Source organism: Pelodiscus sinensis, chromosome 1, assembly GCF_052426305.1.
Source record: "Pelodiscus sinensis isolate ZL-2025 chromosome 1, ASM5242630v1, whole genome shotgun sequence".
Classification (NCBI taxonomy): domain Eukaryota; kingdom Metazoa; phylum Chordata; order Testudines; family Trionychidae; genus Pelodiscus; species Pelodiscus sinensis.
Window position 1 is genome coordinate 6,540,006 of NC_143052.1, and position 19,575 is coordinate 6,559,580.

The 19,575-nt window shown below is 50.0% G+C and overlaps 1 protein-coding gene across 1 annotated transcript; it reads right to left on the minus strand.

Moving 5' to 3' along the window:
* Window positions 1-2,194: 2,194 nt before the first annotated feature.
* On the minus strand, window positions 2,195-18,954 carry UCN3 (urocortin 3). The gene is made up of 2 exons (XM_006120335.5): window positions 17,476-18,954; window positions 2,195-2,695 (listed from the first exon to the last, which is right to left on the minus strand). Exon 2 carries the CDS (start codon window positions 2,684-2,686, stop codon window positions 2,228-2,230), a length of 459 nt encoding a protein of 152 aa, XP_006120397.2. The 5' UTR covers window positions 2,687-2,695; window positions 17,476-18,954; the 3' UTR covers window positions 2,195-2,227.
* Window positions 18,955-19,575: the final 621 nt, after the last annotated feature.

The following is a 19,575-nucleotide window of genomic DNA, read 5'->3' on the forward strand; positions in this document are numbered from 1 at the left end:
TGCGTCTAAGCAGACGTGACAAATCGATGGCCGGTGGATGGATTGCTGCAGCGTCGATCCACCCTGTAGTGGAGACGAGCCCCAAACATACCTGACTCCTGGGAGCCGTTGCATGTGGCTCTCCTTTAGCACATGCAGTCAGCTTGAGTTTTAGGAACCAAAATGCTGAGTGGGGTCTAGCCCCAGCTCCCCAGCTGCACCAACTTGATACTAGTTTTACCCAGAAGGCCTGTGTAACTCACCGCACGTCATCATGGGGGTGGCATCTGAGGGCTGGGGATTGCCCCACAGCTTGCGGGGGCCTGAATTCACATGCTTTGAACCCGGACCTACTTTCAGTCTCGGGTCTTCTCTGGATGCAGTGACCTGCCATTTGCTGTCTGATGCGGAAGGTAGAAAGTTGGGTGCAGCATTCGGGCAGATTTGGGTGGGGGCGTCTGGAGGGGAAGTTTGAAAAGTAGTAAGATGAGCCCAAAACAGGCAGCCCCCCTGCTCCCTGCTGCTTGTTACTTTGGGGTGAATGTCTCAGTGGCTTGGTAGGGCTCTGTTTAGCCATCTCAGTACAGCCTGGAGCTGTGTCCCTGTCTTCTGGCCGGTCCACGTCTGCGGTTTAGGAATCTCCTTTAGCTCAGGCAGGAGAGGGGTGTGTGTTCGATCCAGACATCGGCACCCACTTTCATAAATGCTGGGGGCGAGGGGTGCCTGACCTCTGGCTCTGCCCCTGGCCCCACTCCACCCTTCCCACCCCGCCTCTTTTCACCCAGTTCTGCTCCCTCGCCCACTGAGCCTCTCAAAGGCTACGAAACAGCTGATCACAGTGGGCAGGATGGAGGGGGAGGCCCTGATTGGTGGGGCCCGAAGGTCCGGGAGGGGGAAGGGGAGCTAATAGGAGGTGCTTAGCACCCACTAGTTTTCCTCCGTGGTGCTCCAGACCCAGAGCCCGGGTAGATCTAGCGGTCTCCATCCCTGCAGACTGAGCCATCCCAGGGATGCTCGATACAGGGCTAGCTTTCCCCAACGGCTCACTGCGGGGTGCCCTTTAAGTGCTGTCTGGCCAAAGCTCTGCTCCCCGAGGAGGACCAAATGCCCCCTCCCTCCTTTTATTCACGCCACTCTCAGCCCTGCCTCTAGCCAGGTGCACAGGCTCGGGGGGCAGCGGCTGAGAACCCCCAAACTCAGCTTGCCTCGGAGCGGCGGCTGGGCGGTGGCACCTAGTGGGCGTCATTAACCCCCTGGAGGGGAGAGGCTGTTCTGCCGCCTCATGTGCGGGGTGGTTAGGCATCTTACTAGGGCCGGCCATTTGGCCAGGCTTGTCATATGCTCAGCGTCCCCTTCTGTGACTGCTTCGTGGGGGTGTCTATGGCAACGAAAGCCCGGGGCGAGCGGGACTCGCGCCAGCCGATTCATGCGAGGGACCCGGGGTGGAGCATCCCCACGGCATTTGAACCCCAGGGTAAGGTCTTGCCAAGCCAGGCTCAAACCGCTGGCTCTAGTCTCCACACGGCCGGGCACAGCCCAGCGTCCAAGTAACCCTCTCCCAGAATCCTCAGCGTCATCCTCAACGTGACCACTCCAGCCTTAGGATCGGGGTGAACTGTGGGAAAACTTACCTGCCCTGCCTGTCGCCAGCTCGCTTGATGGCATGGCTCCTCCCTGCTCAGCCGGGGATCAGGAGACAACGGGGAGATACTGGCCTGACCTGCGGCCATTGGCCAAAGGGCCCATTGCAGAGGGTTGGGAGAGAGGACTAAGGACGTTGTCCCAGGGAATTGTGGGATACGTTCGGCTGCGTTTGATGGCAACACGGTCTTGTCTGGGTCCCAGCGCCTCAGTGACAAATCCCCTTGTGCGACCTTCACACAGACTCCTCTCTAGCCTGAGGGACAAGGCCCCGTCGAGCTTTCTTTGCCCAGCGAGGCCTGACTGAGGGGGAAGGACAGGACTGGAAACTCGAGAGACTGTTGCCCATCCCCTTCCCCGTGGTCTGACGCCCCCTCGCCCAGAGCACGCGGGCAGCCGTCAGGGCGCTGAGGGGAGGAAAAGTTCAGCGAGAGAAAGCGAGAGAGACAGAGCGCGCTGAGTGTGATGCAGCTTTAAGGGTCAAAAATAGACAGCACTGACGCACAGTTCCATTTGGGCAGCCCCAGGAGGGGTGGGCTGAAAATGGCCGCCGCCCTCCCCAGCCCACCCAACCCTACCTCACCCGCAAGTTCGCTCCCCGCCCCCTTCACTTCCGCCGCCCGATCTGCGCCATCAAGTGGGCATTGGCGGCAGCCTTTGCCCTCAAGTTCTTGGCCTTGGCGATGTCGAAGAGGATGTTCATGATGTTGGTGGGCACGTCGAGGGAGAGGGTGAATTTGGTGCGCCGGTCGCTCTTGGCCCGGGTCTGGTGCATCTTCCCTTTGAGCGGCGCCTGGTACTGGTAACGGGCGTCCTCTGGGAACGTCCTTTTCTCCTTTTCCTCCTCCTCCGCTTCCTCCCGCGGTGAGGGAGCCTCCTTCCCAGGCGGGTAGTCGGAATTCCTCTTGTCCAGGGGGGAGTTCTCCTCCAGGAGGCTCTTCTCGGCCTCCGAGAGGGCGGCGTTGATGCAGTTGAAGAGGGACTCGGCTTTGTACAGCTTGAGGGACAGGCCCGTCCTTGCGGCGCACAAAATCAGGAGCAGCAGCACGAATCTGGTGGGAGACATGGTTCCCCCCTGAGGCTCAGGAGAGGGAGAGAAGGCAGGGAAGGTAGAAACATAGGTGAGTGTCATTAGTATTAATCAGTGTATGCTCAAAGCAGAATGGTCCAGTAATTCCGGGATGGAATGGAGATTTCCAGGGCTTGGAGGAAGTACCTGTTGGTTAGAGCAGGGAATAGGGCATCAGGACACCTGGGTTTTATTCCCACAGCTAGGATGAAGTGTGGTCTAGTGGTTACAGAAGAGGATGGGCATCGGGACGCCTGGTTTTATTCCCACAGCTAGGAGGAAGTGTGGTCTAGTGGTTACAGAAGAGGATGGGCATCGGGACGCCTGGTTTTATTCCCACAGCTAGGAGGAAGTGTGGTCTAGTGGTAAGAGCAGGGGGGACCCATGGTTTCCCTCTGTAATTTTGGGTGAGTTGCTAAGACCCACAGTTAGAAACGTGGCCTCTAATTGTGCAAGGAGACCGGAGCTTTTGGAGACCTACACGTAGAAATTGCTTTGCTTTACTCTTGCTGACATGCAGCTGCTTCTGGGGCGGGACCCAAGAAACTGTTGTCAGCTCCCGCAATGTTACTTGGGGCTGTCAGATTCTCATTGTCACTGCAGAACATCTTCAGGGTCAGATTCCTTGAAATCTCTGTCACCTGTTAGTTTGTAGTATAGGAAACTGTTGAGTCAATTAGAAATTCTATACTTAGTAATTAGGGGCGGGTATAATTGTATTCATTATTTGCTTATTAATAGTCATTTTATGGGAGTTAACTTTACTAAATTAACATACTAAAATAGATAAAAGGTTCTGACTACAGCCAATTCGGGGTCACTCCGACATCATGTTGAATGTCTGAGGTAAACGTGCGTAGGCTATAAAGCAGTTCCTTTCACCCCATCCGCTCCTGGGTTGCCTGGTTCTTCTCTGACACCCTTCGGCTATGCCTACACGGCCCCCGTTTTGTGAAAAAAATATGCAAAAAATATCCTTTCTGCACAAAACCCCCCTCTTGCGCAAGAGCCGTTCTTCCTGAAAAAAATGCGGAAGAACGGCTCTTGTGCACGAGGGGTTTTTTGAGCAAAAACGGAGCCGTGTACATGGCTCCTTTTTGTGCAAAAGCCTCTGGCGCAAAAACAGAGCCTCGTTAATTATGCAAATGAGGGGCGGCGATATTCCACGCTTTGCCTCGTTTGCGTAATTTTTGTGCAAAACGGGAGCAGTGTAGACATAGCTTTCGTGACTCTTTAATACCCTGGAAGCAACACGACTGCGCCCCCCCCCCCCCGCCGGGAGCGTGGCTACACGCTGGTGAGGCCCAAGCGGAAGCTCTGTGCAGTCTGGGATTGTCGGTCCCAGGGGGTCACTCATCCGGCTCGCGCAGGGCCCTGCGACAGCTCTCCGGGACTTGCTGGAGGGGCGGCTGGAGACAATTCCAGGCCACCAGACCAGAGAGCCGAGACTATGAAACCGCACCTGATGGTACAGGCTGGAGGAGGGGGCCAGCGGGACAGGAGCCAGCCATGGAAGAGACAGTCCTGCCGCCAGCTACTCGGTGCCCTGCAGCTCATGGGCCCAGCAAAGCAGGAGACAGTGAAGAAAGCCTCCAGGCCGTACCGGCCCTTTAAGGGCTCCTTGACGCCATGCTCCGGGAGTTAGGAGGCATGCTGAGGGCTTCCCACCCATTCCATAGACCTTTTTATTTTAGCTAGCCTGCCCAAGCCTCCATCGGCTCCTAGGGGTCCCTCCCAGCCAGACCCACCTGCTGGGGGCATTATAAGGCTTGCCAGACCCCACATGGAAATCCAGCTAGGGCTGGCCCCTGTAATGGGCCCAAATTGGATGGGGGTGTGGTCCTGATGAGAAACTTCAAGAGGGTGGATATTGGGGGCCCCTCCACTAGCCACCTAAGGCTCATGGGGCCCCCCAATCCTCTTCCTATCTGTTTGGAGAAGGTTGAGGGACCCCAGAAGCTTTCTAAGGCTTTTGGGATTGGGTAGGGCCTGGGAGGTGGACACCCTTCCGAGTAGCGTTCTGGGACTTGCCAAACTGAGCTCTTCTCGAAGGTGTCCTGTAAACTCCACAGGTGTTGGGCCCGAGGAGATGCATAGGAGGTGAGTGGGGGATGGCCCCTTGAGATGTGCCCCCAAGTCCTCCTGCTTCCCTCATCCCCCCCCTTTTGAGACCTGAGAAGGTCTCTGCCCTTCACAAGATCCTAAGATGTGCTGGAGAGGCACTTCTCTCTGCATAGGCATTAGGGGGTGTGACGTAGTGGGGGTACCTGGCTGGTTTCTATGCTGCTGGCTCTGGGGTAACCCCCACTGGCTGCAGTTGGTACCACGGCCCAGTAAAACAGGATAAGTCATTATGCAAAGGGTGTCTCAACCTGTCTGACCAGCCACCCCCCATGCAGAGGAACAAAGGAAGGTGGATGCTACCCTGGCTAGGGGGAAGGGCTGGAGGAGAGTTAGTTTAGTTCCTGGCTGGAAAGCAGGGGAGAAGGAGCTGGGGAGGGGGGCTGGGACTCCCCTATCTCAAGGGGGGCACTGAGGCCTCTTAGCCCCCAGTTCCTGTAACCAGATTACATCTGTGCTGTGCTATATCCTGGAGGGGCAATAAACAACCTCCATTATACTGGCTGGTGGAGTCTGTTCATGCCATTTCGGGGGTGCAGGAGATGGGAAAATCCCGACGCGTTGTCACAGGGGGTCGGTAAGATGGGAGAGAAAATCACATCCCCCCACTGCTCTCTCCAGTCCCTCGGTAGGACGATTTAGAAAATGAAGTAAATTCCCTTGCAAAAAAAGTTCTTCCAGGGTGTTCAAAGCTGCAAGACCATCCCTTTCATAAAATAGCAGAAGTTTTCAGCACTGAGGTTTCACTTCTGTAACAAGCCAGTCACACACACAAAATACCCATAACCTTAACTCTGCCCCCATTTTGCCTCAAGGTTGGAATATTCTCAGTTGGGTTTAGAAAAACTGCATAACATCACTGCAGGGTTAAGGCTTAAAGAAGGCCATGGTTTAGCTGAATGTCTTTTGAGTGAAAGAAGTCATCTAAGCAAGCAAGAGTGAAATGGTCCATTTGATTTATGGACCAAACACCCAACTCTTGTTCAAGCACATTTGGCCCAGAAGGCTTCAAATTCTTATCTATTTGGCAAATCTTAGGGTAATAATGACTAGAATCTCTATGCAGGTTTATAATTATTAATGTGTAAGGAGTGGAGGAATGGCCCCATAATTCCTGTCTTGATGGGTGACTTTACTTACATAACTACATAGAAAACTGTCGGCCTGATTTTTAACTGCCTTATACCTTATATCTCAGGAATCCCTGGATCTAACGATCTCAAATTTGAATCACTGATCCCCATGTTCCTTCCCAAATTTCAAAGCAATCCACGTAACCGTGCAAAGTGTAGAGCACGTTAGAAAAGTTGAGCTTTCACAAGAAAATTGGTCTCGATTTGTTGGCCCACTAAAATACAGTCATTTACACGTGCAAAATGGGTGCCAAGAGGTTGGAAAGACGCTGGTGGCGTTGTGCCCCCGTTTTGCACAGGCGCAATGAACGGCACAATGGGACTGGGCCCACCGTGTTGGGAAAATGGTTTTAAAAATGCCCCCTACCTTAAGAAACTATGTAGTGACGGCGGATTGCGAATGGAAAACGCAGAGAGGGCCTGCATTTGGCCGCTGGCGCAGAATGCATCATCTGGTGTGAGCTGGAGGCATGTCCTACTGAACGCAACTCCCTACTATGGGGCAGGATGTCTAGACAAGGAATCCATGAAGAGTCTTTTTAAGGGGCTCATTTCAGCTCAATGGCTGCAGCAGCATCTTTGCCTGCTAGGACTGGATTATCCAATAAGCAGACTAAGCACGTGCTTAGGGCACCAGCAAAGCAGGGGCACCAAAAAAAAATGAGATTTTTTTTTTAAAAAAATTTATATTTCAAAAAAAGCATCAAAGTTGTCATCGTGGGAAAAGTCAGAACTCCACAGACCGCTCTTTTTCTCAGCTGAAAAGAATATAAAACCCTCAGAGAACAGCGTGTCAGGACAGACTCGATTCACTTTCCCTATTGTGTATGGAAGTGGACGTGCTTCGTCAAGTCAGCTTTGATGAACGTAGCCAGAATTTTGCAATCAGAAAATCTAGAAAGAAGCTATTTTGTTTTCAGAAGACATGTCAGTTTTGTGTCATTTCGAAAAATACAATTTTATTTTACAGTATAGTATAATACTATATTATATTCCAGTATAGTATAATACTATATTATATATTTTGAATTATATATGGGGGGCACCATAATCTTTTCAGTGCTTAGGGCCTCTAAAACTCTTAATCCGGCCCTGTTGCCTGCTCTTCCCAAAGACCAAGTTGTGCAGTGTCTCCATTCCCCACGGATGAGGTTTGGTGGCTGTTGTCTCCACCGCGGCAGAGGCTGGGGCGGTTACTTGAGGGTAACCGAGTGTCAGGTGGTGGAAATGCTAGCTCAGTTTGGAACTCCCTAGGTTTCTATAATACTAATTGTTATCTTGGATGGGCTCAGAAGGGAAGAACTGGTGGGAGAGGTCGAGGTTGGATATTAGGAAATTTTATTTCCCTGGGAGGGTGGTGAAGCACTGGGCTGGGTTCCCTAGGGAGGGGGTGGAATCTCCATCCCTAGAGGTTTTTAAGTCTCAGCTTGACAAAGCCCTGGCTGGGTTGATTTAGTTGGGATTGGTCCTGCTTTGGACAAGGGGCTGGACTTGATGACCTTCTGAGGTCTCTACCAGCTCGATGGTTCTATGAACCCTGATACAGGTCTGCAGTTGTTATTTCCCCTGGACCACAGGGGTTTGATGGGGACTAGCTAATGTTTGTGTAGGGCTTTGCAAAGCACCATGGACATGCTGCGGGTTTTAATTCTCCCCTCTGAGCTCTTTGGGATGGAACCTTGGATTGAAGGAGCGGTTGGTGTGGTGGCACCGCGGTTTCTCCTGCTCTCCTGAGCCTGTGGCACCCAATTTGGCTTCTTGAGGATGGAAATAGCTGAACTGAATTAAAGAAAGTGGGATCAGTCTAGCGCAGGAGTCTGCAACCTATGGCTCAGTGTGGAGCCAAATACGGCTCTTTGGCCATTCCCAAAATACAGGCCACTGTTTAAATTGAAATGAAAAATTAATTCAACATTTTAAAACCGTGTCATTCCTCCTGCAGCCTGAAGGCGCGCATGAACCTGAATGGGACCAGCTATGATGTAAACTTCAAAGACTGGCTAACCTTGTGAGGAGGGCTTTAAACTAGGTTTGTTGCGGGCAGGTGAGCAAAGCCCACAGGTAAGTGCTGCATGTGCGGGACTGGGAGATGGGTTGGAAATGGGGGGGGACTACGGCCTATAATGGCAAGGAGAAAGGAGGGTCAGGGCACAACAGGGAGGCAAGATCCAATCAGTATCTTAGATGCCTATATACAAATGCGAGAAGTATGGGTAATAAGCAGGAAGAACTGGAATTGCTAACCAATAAATACAACTATGATATCATTGGTATTACAGAAACCTGGTGGGATGGGACGCATGATTGGAATGTTGGTATGGAAGGGTACGGCTTGCTCAGGAAGGACAGACAGGGAAAAAAGGGAGGAGGGGTTGCCTTGTATATTAAAAATGTACACACTTGGACTGAAGTGGAGATGAACGTAGGAGATAGCTGTGTAGAGAGTCTCTGGGTTAAGCTAAAAGGGGTAAAAAACGAGGGTGATATCATGCTAGGAGTCTACTACAGGCCACCTAGCCAGGTGGAAGAGGTGGATGAGGCCTTTTTTAAACAATTAACAAAACTATCCAAAGCCCAAGATTTGGTGGTGATGGGGGACTTCAACTATCCAGACATATGTTGGGAAACTAACACAGCGAGGCACAGGCTATCCAATAAGTTTCTGGACTGCATTGGAGACAACTTTCTGTTTCAGAAGGTTGAAAAAGCTACCAGAGGAGAAGCTGTTCTGGATTTGGTTTTAACAAATAGGGAGGAACTAGTTGAGAACTTGAAAGTGGAAGACAGTATAGGGGACAATGATCACGAAATAATAGAGTTCATGATCTTAAGGAAAGGTAGAAGGGAGACCAGCACAATTGAGGTAATGGATTTCAGGAAGGCAGATTTTGATAAGCTCAGAGAACTTGTAGGTAAGGTCCCATGGGAAGCAAGACTGAAGGGAAAAACAACTGAGGAGAGTTGGAAGTATTTCAAAGGGACGTTGTTAAGGGCCCAAAAGCAAACAATTCCGCTGTGTAAGAAAGATAGAAAATATGGCAAAAGACCAGCTTGGCTTAACAAGGAGATCTTGCACGATCTCAAAATAAAAAAGGAGTCATATAAAAAATGGAAACTAGGACAACTAACAAAGGATGAATATAGGCAAGCAACACGGGAATGCAGGGGCAAGATTAGAAAGGCAAAGGCACAAAATGAGATCAAACTAGCTACAGGCATAAAGGGAAACAAGAAGACTTTTTATAAATACATTAAAAGCAAGAGGAAGACCAAGGACAGGGTAGGCCCACTGCTTAGTGAGGAGGGAGAAGCAGTAACAGGAAACTTGGAAATGGCGGAGATGCTCAATGACTTCTTTGTTTCGGTCTTCACCGAGAAGTCTGGAGGTGTGCCTAACGTAGTGAATACAAGCAGAGAGAGGGTAAGTTTAGAAGATAGGATACACAAAGAACAAGTTAAAAATCACTTAGGAAAGTTAGATGTCAGCAAGTCACCAGGTCCTGATGAAATGCATCCCAGGATACTCAAGGAGCTGATAGAGGAGGTATCTGAGCCTTTAGCTATGATCTTTGAAAAATCATGGCAGACAGGGGAGATTCCAGAAGACTGGAAAAGGGCAAATATTGTGGCCATCTATAAAAAGGGGAATAAGAACAACCCAGGAAACTATAGACCGGTCAGTTTAACGTCTGTCCCAGGGAAGATAATGGAGCAGGTAATTAAGGAAATCATATGCAAACACTTGGAAGGTAATAAGGTGATAGGGAATAGCCAGCATGGGTTTGTGAAGAACAAGTCATGCCAAACTAATCTGATAGCTTTCTTTGATAAGATAACGAGCCTTGTGGATAAGGGAGAAGCGGTGGATGTCATATACCTAGACTTTAGTAAGGCATTTGATACGGTCTCGCATGATATTCTTATTGATAAACTAGGCAAATATAACTTAGATAGGGCCACGATAAGGTGGGTGCATAATTGGCTGGATAACCGTAGTCAGAGAGTTGTTGTTAACGGTGCTAAATCCTGCTGGAAAGGGATAACAAGTGGAGTTCCTCAAGGGTCTGTTTTGGGACCCGTACTGTTCAATATCTTCATCAATGATGTAGATATTGGGATAGAGAGTACGCTTATTAAGTTTGCAGATGATACCAAACTGGGTGGGGTTGCGACTTCTTTGGAGGATAGGGACATAATTCAAAATGACCTTAGCAAGTTAGAGAAATGGTCAGAGGTAAACAGGATGAGGTTTAATAAAGAGAAATGCAAAGTGCTCCACTTAGGAAGGAACAATCAGTTCCATACATACAAGATGGGAAGCGACTGTCTAGGAAGGAGCATGGCGGAAAGGGATCTAGGGGTCATACTGGACCACAAGTTGAATATGAGTCAACAGTGTGACGCTGTTGCAAAAAAAGCAAATATGATTCTAGGTTGTATCAACAGGTGTGTTGTAAGCAAAACTCGTGAAGTCATTCTGCCGCTCTACTCTGCACTAGTTAGGCCTCAGCTGGAGTACTGTGTCCAGTTCTGGGCGCCACATTTCAAGAAAGATGTGGAGAAATTGGAAAGGGTACAGAGAAGAGCGACAAGAATGATTAAAGGTCTAGAGAACATGACCTATGAAGCCAGGCTTCATGAACTGGGCTTGTTTAGTTTGGAAAAAAGAAGATTAAGGGGGGACATGATAGCGGTTTTCAAATATCTAAAAGGGTGTCACAAGGAGGAAGGAGAAAATTTGTTCCTCTTGGTTTCTGAGGACAGGACAAGGAGTAATGGGCTTAAAGTGCAGCAGGGGAGGTTTAGATTGGACATTAGGAAAAAATTCCTAACTACCAGGGTGGTCAAATATTGGAATAAATTGCCAAGGGAGGTGGTGGAATCTCCCTCTCTGGAGATATTTAAGAACAGGTTAGATAGACATCTGTCAGGGATGGTGTAGGTGGAGCTTGGTCCTGCCTTGAGGGCGGGGGGCTGGACTCGATGACCTCTTGAGGTCCCTTCCAGTCCTATGATTCTATGATTCTATAAGAAAAGTGCAAAAAGAAGCAGCAGCAGAAGTCCCATTCGACAAAGTCTGTGAGTGCAATGTTTCATTGATGCTGCTATTAATCCTCAGGTCAGTTATCAATAATACGACGTTGTATATTTGCAGTCATGCAAATGGGCATTCGGATACGGCTCTTTGTTATTCTGAATTTTGCTGCAGCTGGCTCTTTGGTTTGAAAAGGATGCTGACCCCTGGACTAGAGGAGCTGGGGGGAAATATAGTGGCCTGTGACAGGAGATCATAGAATCAGGCAATGTCTACATTGCAGGCTTCTTGCGCAAGAAGCTTTTTGCGGAAGAGATCTTCCACAAAATCTTCTTGCACAAGAGTGCGTCCACCCTGCAAAAGCGCATCTGAAAAGTGATGGGCTTTTGCGCAAGAGAGCGTGCAGACTGCATGGACTCTCTCTTCCAAGAAAGCTCTGATTGCCATTCGCAAAATAGCCAGCAGGGTACCTGTGCTTCTTCCGTTTCCCATCCCCACACACCTTTTTGCGCAAGAGCTCTTACGCAAAAAGGAGTTATTCCTTGTAGAAAGAGGAGTACCTATACCGCAAAACCCCCTCAGTTTTGTTGCTTCACTGTACATTTTCTTGCACAAAAACATTCTTGTCATATGGATGCCATTTTTACGCAAAAACTCTGCAGCATAGACATAGCCTCACAGAATCACAGAACTGGAAAGAAACTCGACAGATCATCAGATTCAGTTCCCTGCCCTCACGGCAGGACCAAGCACTAGGCCGGGGATCTAATGTGTCTATCTGGGCTTAATCTCTATGGCAGTGGTCCCCAACCTTTTGGGGCTGCAGGGTGCTTGAGGCGGGGCCGCTCACACGCCGGGCACCCGAGGGCGGGGCCACACATGGGCCCACGGGCGGGGGCGTGCACGCGCCTGGGGGCAGAGCCACCCATATGCCGTGCGCCCGGTGCCGGCGCCACCCATGTGCCACACTCCCGGGACCGCTGCTGCTCCTGTGCCTCATGCCTGGGGGTGGGGCTGCCCATGTGCCTCACACCTGGGGCTGACGCCGCTCCTGTGCCATGGGCCCAGGGGCGAGGCCGCCCATACGCCATGTGCCTGGGGCCAGTGCCACTCCTGTGCCGGGCGCCCAGGCTGGTGCCGCTCATACACTGCATGCCTGGGGCCAGCACAGCCCTTGCACCACGCCGGCCCTGATCACTCGGCGGGCGCACAGAAATGTCCCGGCGGGCGCCATGGCGCCCACGGGCACCACGGTGAGGACTACTGCTCTATGGTTTAGACCTACGCAGCAGGTCTAAAGTCAAATTAAGTGATGCAACTTCAGCTACGTCAATTGCGCAGCTGAAGTCAAAATAGCTTAACTCGGCTTTTGGCGCTGTCTACGCAGCAGGAAGTCAAGGGAAGAACATTCTTGCTCCGACTTCTCTTACTCCTCGTGAAACGAGGGCCACAGGGCTGTGTCTAGACTACACCTCTCTGTCGACAGAGAGATGTAGATTAGGCACGTCGAAATTGCTAATGAAGCAGGGATTTAAATATCCCGCGCTTCATTAGCATACACATGGCCTCTGCTTTTTTTCAAAACGGAGCTTTTTCGAAAAAAGAAAATGGCAGTCTAGATGGGACTCTTTCGAAAAATAAAGCCTTTTTCGAAAGATCCCTTCTCTCTCATAAAATGAGGTTTACAGGATCTTTCGAAAAAGGGTTGGTCTAGAGGGTTGGGTTTTTTTTTTAAAAAGCTCCGTTTCGAAAAAAAGCGGAGGTCATGTTTATGCTAATGAAGCATGGGATATTTAAATCCCTTCTTCATTAGCTATTTCAATGTGCCTAATCTACATCTCTCTGTTGACAGAGAGGTGTAGACTAGACACAGCCCAGGAGTTCGAATAAGAAGTCTTCCAATAAAAGTCTTTATCTTCATCAATGATGTAGATATTGGGATAGAGAGTACGCTTATTAAGTTTGCAGATGATACCAAACTGGGTGGGGTTGCGACTTCTTTGGAGGATAGGGACATAATTCAGAATGACCTTAGCAAGTTAGAGAAATGGTCGGAGGTAAACAGGATGAGGTTTAATAGAGAGAAATGCAAAGTGCTCCACTTAGGAAGGAACAATCAGTTCCATACATACAAGATGGGAAGCGACTGTCTAGGAAGGAGCATGGCGGAAAGGGATCTAGGGGTCATAGTGGACCACAAGTTGAATATGAGTCAACAGTGTGATGCTGTTGCAAAAAAAGCAAATATGATTCTAGGTTGTATTAACAGGTGTGTTGTAAGCAAAACTCGTGAAGTCATTCTGCCGCTCTACTCTGCACTAGTTAGGCCTCAGCTGGAGTACTGTGTCCAGTTCTGGGCGCCACATTTCAAGAAAGATGTGGAAAAATTGGAAAGGGTACAGAGAAGAGCGACAAGAATGATTAAAGGTTTAGAGAACATGACCTATGAAGCCAGGCTTCATGAACTGGGCTTGTTTAGTTTGGAAAAAAGAAGATTAAGGGGGGACATGATAGCGGCTTTCAAATATCTAAAAGGGTGTCACAAGGAGGAAGGAGAAAATTTGTTCCTCTTGGTTTCTGAGGACAGGACAAGGAGTAATGGGCTTAAAGTGCAGCAGGGGAGGTTTAGATTGGACATTAGGAAAAAATTCCTAACTGTCAGGGTGGTCAAATATTGGAATAAATTGCCAAGGGAGGTGGTGGAATCTCCCTCTCTGGAGATATTTAAGAACAGGTTAGATAGACATCTGTCAGGGATGGTGTAGACGGAGCTTGATCCTGCCTTGAGGGCAGGGGGCTGGACTCGATGACCTCTCGAGGTCCCTTCCAGTCCTAGGATTCTATGATTCTATGATTCCAGCTTGCCATTATTTCGAAATAACGGTTTGCTGTATCGGCACGCTCTTTGTTATTTTGGAATAACGTCAGGTCTTCTTCGAGAGACGTCCCTGGGGGTGCTCCACAGCAGGTGTTGGTGTATCCCAGTGGACTCTCTAGCTGGACTGGGAAGTTGTCTGAGGACAGGCCTGAATCAACTACTACAAGGACCCCGTTCCGCTGAGATCAGTTCAGCAAGGCTCCTCACGGCTGGGCGAAAAGGACGCGCCTGCCTGACTCCTAGAAGACAGGGAGGTGCCTGCGGGAGTCTCACTTAGGATACATCCGCTTGGGGTGACGCACCAGGTGCAACGTGGGTGTAACCAGGCGCCTGCCTGCATCTGCCTGCCATGGCAACGGGAGAAGGACTGCAGAAACGGAGCTAGGCCTGGCTCCAATGGAGGACCTAGGCCTGTGTGTAACACCGAGCCCGTTGGAGCCAGTAGATCCCGCCACATGCTCGCAGCTGCAGGGGCGCTTTGGTGGAAGACAGGGCCCTTTGCGCCATATTTCACCACCTCTCTCTGCGGAAAGAGGCGCACGAGTCAGCTTAGAGCCAGGGTGGGGAACCGAAGGCCTGGAGGCCGGATGTGGCTTGCTCCAGAGGCTTGGGGCTCCACCCCAGTTTTGGGGAGCCTGCGCGGGCACTCCAGTCCCTTTGCTCTCCCACTGCAGGGCTGGAGCATCCAAAATCTACCAGCCTGGGCCCCCCCCCCCGGCTCTGATGTGGGAAGGGAGTGTGGGGAGGGTCTGTCTCCTTCTCGGTCGGGGGCCACGTCAGGGAGGGGTTGGTTTCTCTTGTTTGCGTCTCACGTGTGTGCAGCCCCCGGACTGATTTTCCTGTGGGTCAACGGCCCCCGACCCGAACAAGGTTCCCCTCTCCGGCGTGGCTGACCAGGGAACCATCTTCCTCACGTGGGCGCTACCCCTCGGTGCAGCCCATTTCAGAACAACTGGCCACCTCTGTGCAGGGCAGGGGAGCCCCACCGGCGCAAGCGCACCGTGTGGGGCAGCCCGTGCCGGAGCACGAGGGAGGGCTGCCTGGCCTGTGGCGTGCAGGCCGAGCCATGAGGAGCCCGGCTCAGGAGGGCGGCTCCTTGGCACGTGCCCGGCCTCTGCCACCGCTTTGCCTGGCTCCAGCCGGTGGGATTAGCTCCTGGGCGCGATCCTGTGGGGCGTTCAGCACCCTGGACCCTCATTGACGCTTCCTCTCTGCCCCCAGCCCGACCCTCCTCCATCTCCGCCAGCGGGTTAATGCATGTGGGGGCCTGGCCCCAAACTGGAGGGGGCGGGGGAAGACATGGTACAAGCTCCCCCCCACTCCGGGTTGGGCTCAGCTGTGCGCCAGGTTTGGGGCAGGGGGTGGAAATGTTGCCTTTGCCCCTGGGTGCATAACCCCCTCCCTATGCCTCTGAGGAGTGGGGGACCTATGTGGGTCGCTGACCCACAGAAAAATCAGTCGGGGGCTGCACACAAGTGAGAAGCAACCCCCCCAGATGTGAACCTTGACTGAGAAAGAGAAAGACCCTCCCCATGTTCCCCTCACATACCAGAGCTGGGGGAGGGTCCAGGCTAGTAGATTGTGTGTGCTCCAGCCCTGTGAGGGGATAATGTGGGGAGGCTGGAGCACCAGCGTGGGGAGAGGAGGAGTCCCAAGCGTCCCATGGTGCCAAGGGGAGTCCCGAGTATCAGGGGGCCTGATCCAGGCAAGCCATGGTCCGCATACAGCCCCCCAGGCCTTAGGTTCCCCTCCCCTGTACTAGAGGGACAGGGCCTCATGGGCGAGGAGTTGTTTGGGGAAAGTAACTTTCTGTTCTCCCACTTGTCTGAAGTCCCCTGCTCTCACGCTGTGTTCCCGGAGTCATCGACTGAGCCAAGAAACCTGGCTGCGTGAGCTGGCGTCAGAGAGATGGAGTTCTGAGAGGTTTTAAACCGTACGCCCGGCAGGATTCATCAGACAGCTGCCTGGACTCGTCCGTATACATCTCAGCAAACAACCACTAACCACGGAAGTACTGCTCACTTTTTCCCTGTAAATGCATGAGCCCAGCTCTTCCACGACTAGAAATCCGTGTTGCTGTACATGAATTCGCATCTATTGACAATTTGGCCCCATGTGCTCTGTTAGGGTCCAGGGCTATTGGCCCTGGATTGTTATTACTAGCGACCGGGCTGCTGGCTGCATTTTGCATTTTGTTTGGAAACACCCAGCTGTAATTCAGAACGAATCGGGCCCCTCCAAAGTGCTCTCTGGGGCTGACAGTCCCCTAATCAGTGTGAGAATCCGTCAGAGGATTTGCGTCTCTCTGAGACCCGTACAACTAACTATCAAAGCAGTTTGTACCGTTCTTTATACTATCATCTGACATGGAGCGTCTGGCCCGACGTTCGGCTATGCCCAGACTAGCTTGTTCGGTCTCTGAAAACTCTTTGGGGACTTCCTGGGGGCTTGGTGACAAGACTCTTTGGGGACTTCCTTGTGATTGGTGACGAGAATTGTGGAACATGAAAAAATGCAAAGGAAGCACGCCCTGAAGCATCGTTGGTTTTCAAATCCCCAGAAGAAGGACTAATTTTGTAACCATCAAGGCAAAGCCTCCGCACAATACACTACCGGTGGCCGGGCTAATGCGTTCTCTTTTCTTGGCTACTGCAAAAACCACTCATGCTAACCCTCCGGCTGCATCTCTTGTACCTGTGAATCCTCGTGCACCATTAGCCATTATAAAATATTGCTTCCCGGAACTGTCACCGAAGAAATGTGGAATTCAGCCGAAAGGAGGAGCAAAGCAGCTTTTGAAGAGGCTTGGATTGAGTCTGATGATGAGACATGAGCCACAAGTGACTTTAGGGGCACATCTTTCGCTGGGATAAATGGTTGTGGCTCCAATGCACAATTTACAGGCATTATATTGAAAAGCTATAGCCAGCTGGAGCTATCAGAATTGACCCTAGCTGGGGACTGCTACCTGCCTCTTAGCTGTTAAAGATGAGAGGAAAAGTGAAGCAGACAGGCAAGGCAGATCGAGCAAGTTGGGAACAAAGCTTTTTCGGAATTATGATTAGTGTCCTCCCTTAATAACGACTCCAGCTAGAGCTAACGAGGTGGATCTGATTTGCTCTGCTTAGCTTCCCAGCACAAGTCGTTGCAGAGTGATCAAATATTACCAGTTTGGACCCGAGCCACGCACACAACCACTTTGCAAACTCATAAACCAACTGCATATTGCAAATGGCCCGTTTTGTCGCTGATGCACCGAGGACAAAACTGATTTTATGGCTCCGTCTTGCTTGCCCAGACTGTTACAAAAACAGCATTTTGTGCCTCCCCTCCCGCGAAAAATGTCCGACCTACCTCTTTTCCCCATCCTGGGAACCAGGCAGTTTAACTCTGAAAATTGCAGCTGAACCTTTGCTTCAGAAACTCAAAAGAGAGAATCATTTTGGTCTCATAATGCAGTTTCCTAGACAGCTTTTTGATAAAATGCCTCTCTCCTTTTGCATAGAAATAGGGCACCCGGCAGGAGCCCAAGCACTTATTGGAAGCACTGAAATATTTAAACTTCCTACAGATGAAACCGGTTCCCCTTTCATAAATGAATTCCAAGCCATGCACTCACCTGCAAGTCTTCTGAGCTCTGGAGCGAGAGCGCTCGCTGTTGCAAGCCGCCGTCTCAGAGTAAGGAGAAATACATCAGGCACATTACCCTGAACTTCTGTCTCCTGCCTTTTCTTTGATTGTTATTAAGAGGGCTGCGATAGTTTTTTCTCTCTATGGAAACGCTTTTCCCTCCTCCCTTGTGTATATATAAAAATGAGCGATCACGGGGTCTGGAGCGTAATTCCAGATGCGGAGCCTTCATTTGGACATGATTTCATTAAAAGGAAATCAGAAGGAGCTGGCCACGTCACGGGGCTGAGATGTCACTTCTCATTCAGAAAGAAAAAAATAGAGATGGCTATTAAGAGTCACACCAAGAAGAGGAGCTGTTGCAAACTCCAGCACTGCCTCGCCAGAACCCCCCTGCTTGGAATGCATAATCCTTAGCAGATTTCTACAGGTATTTGGGCTCCTAATGATGAAGATAGTAAGATTTTTAAAAGCACTGACACACCTATTTGCCTCTCTATAGCTTTACAAATCTGGCCCAGCATCTCCTCCATTTATTTGCAGAGTCTCTGGGCAAAGTCCACCCCCGGCGAACGCCACAGAGTTAATTAACTTGCATCAGGGACAGATTTGGCCTTTGTTCACCAATATTCAACTCAGCCCATTTGTGGCAGATGAGCAGGTATTATTGTCCTCACATGACAGATGGGGGAAACTGAGGCAGCAAGGTTATGAGACCTGCCCCAGGGGACAGAAAGAGTCAGCGATGGGGTTAGAATCTCCAGAGCCCATCCAGCTGCCCAAATAAGGAGCTGCATTGATAACAAAAGACAACACAGAGAAAAAACCACCCAGGACAAAGTCTTTTGAGTCTGTGGCAGTTTTAAGCCCAGGAGCTGGATCAGTGAGGAGTTTGTACAGGCTGAATGGCAGTTTGACTGCAGACCGAAACTACAAAAGAAAAAGATACCTGAACTTCACCTCTGGGTCCTGCCACAGATTGTCTGGGTGACCTTGGCCAAGTCATTTAGTCATAGTTTTGAAGCCCCAGAGACAGGTAACTCTGCTACATACATCAAAGATCTAATTGGTTATGGGCTAAACCCTTCGATGAACCTCAGAGAGAAAGGAAGTGGGGTTTGAAAAGGGTTAACATGTCCCCTTGCTATCTATTTAGGGTTTTCCTTTCTGGTTAATTCCTCCCAAGAACTAGGGGTCACCAAATGAAATTAATAGGTAGCAGGTTTAAAACAAACAAAAGGCAGTATTTCTTCATGCAGCGCACAGTCAACCTGTGGAACTCCTTGCCAGAGGATGTTGTGAAGACCAGGACTTTAACAGGGTTCAAAAAAGAACTAGATAAATTCACAGAGGTTAGGGAGATTAGAGAAGCTGTCAAAATAAAAAACTCAATAATAGTAGGAGATTTCAACTATCCTTATATTGACTGGGTATATATCACCTCAGGATGCAGAGATAAATGTTTTTGATATCTTAAATGACTGCATCTTGGAGCAGCTGCTTCTAGAACCCACAAGGGAAGAGGTAATTCTTGATTTAGTCCTAAGTGGAGCGCAGGATCTGGTCCAAGAGGTAAATATAACTGGACTAGGAAATAGTGACCATAAGTAATAAAATTTAACATCCCTGAGGTGGGAAAAACGCCTCAGCAGCCCAACACTGGAATTTAATTTCAGAAAGGGGAACTACACAAAAATGAAGAGGTTAGTTAAACAGAAATTAAAAGGTACAGTGACAAAAGTAAAATCCCTGCAAGCTTCATGGAAACTTTTCAAAGACACCATAATAGAGGCCCAACTTAAATGTATGCCCCAAATTAAAAAATACAGTAAGAGAACCAAAAAAGTGCCACCGTGGCTTAACAACCAGGTAAAAGAAGCAGTGACAGATAAAAAAAATCTTTTAAAAAGTGAAAGTCATATCCTTGTGAGGAAAATAGAAAGGATCATAAACTTTGTCAAATTGAGTGTAAAAAATATAGTAAGAAAAGCCAAAAAGGAGTTTGAAGAACAGCTAGCCAAAAACTCAAAAAGTAATAGCAAAATGTTTTTAAGTACATCAGAAGCAGGAAGCCGGCTAAACAGCCAGC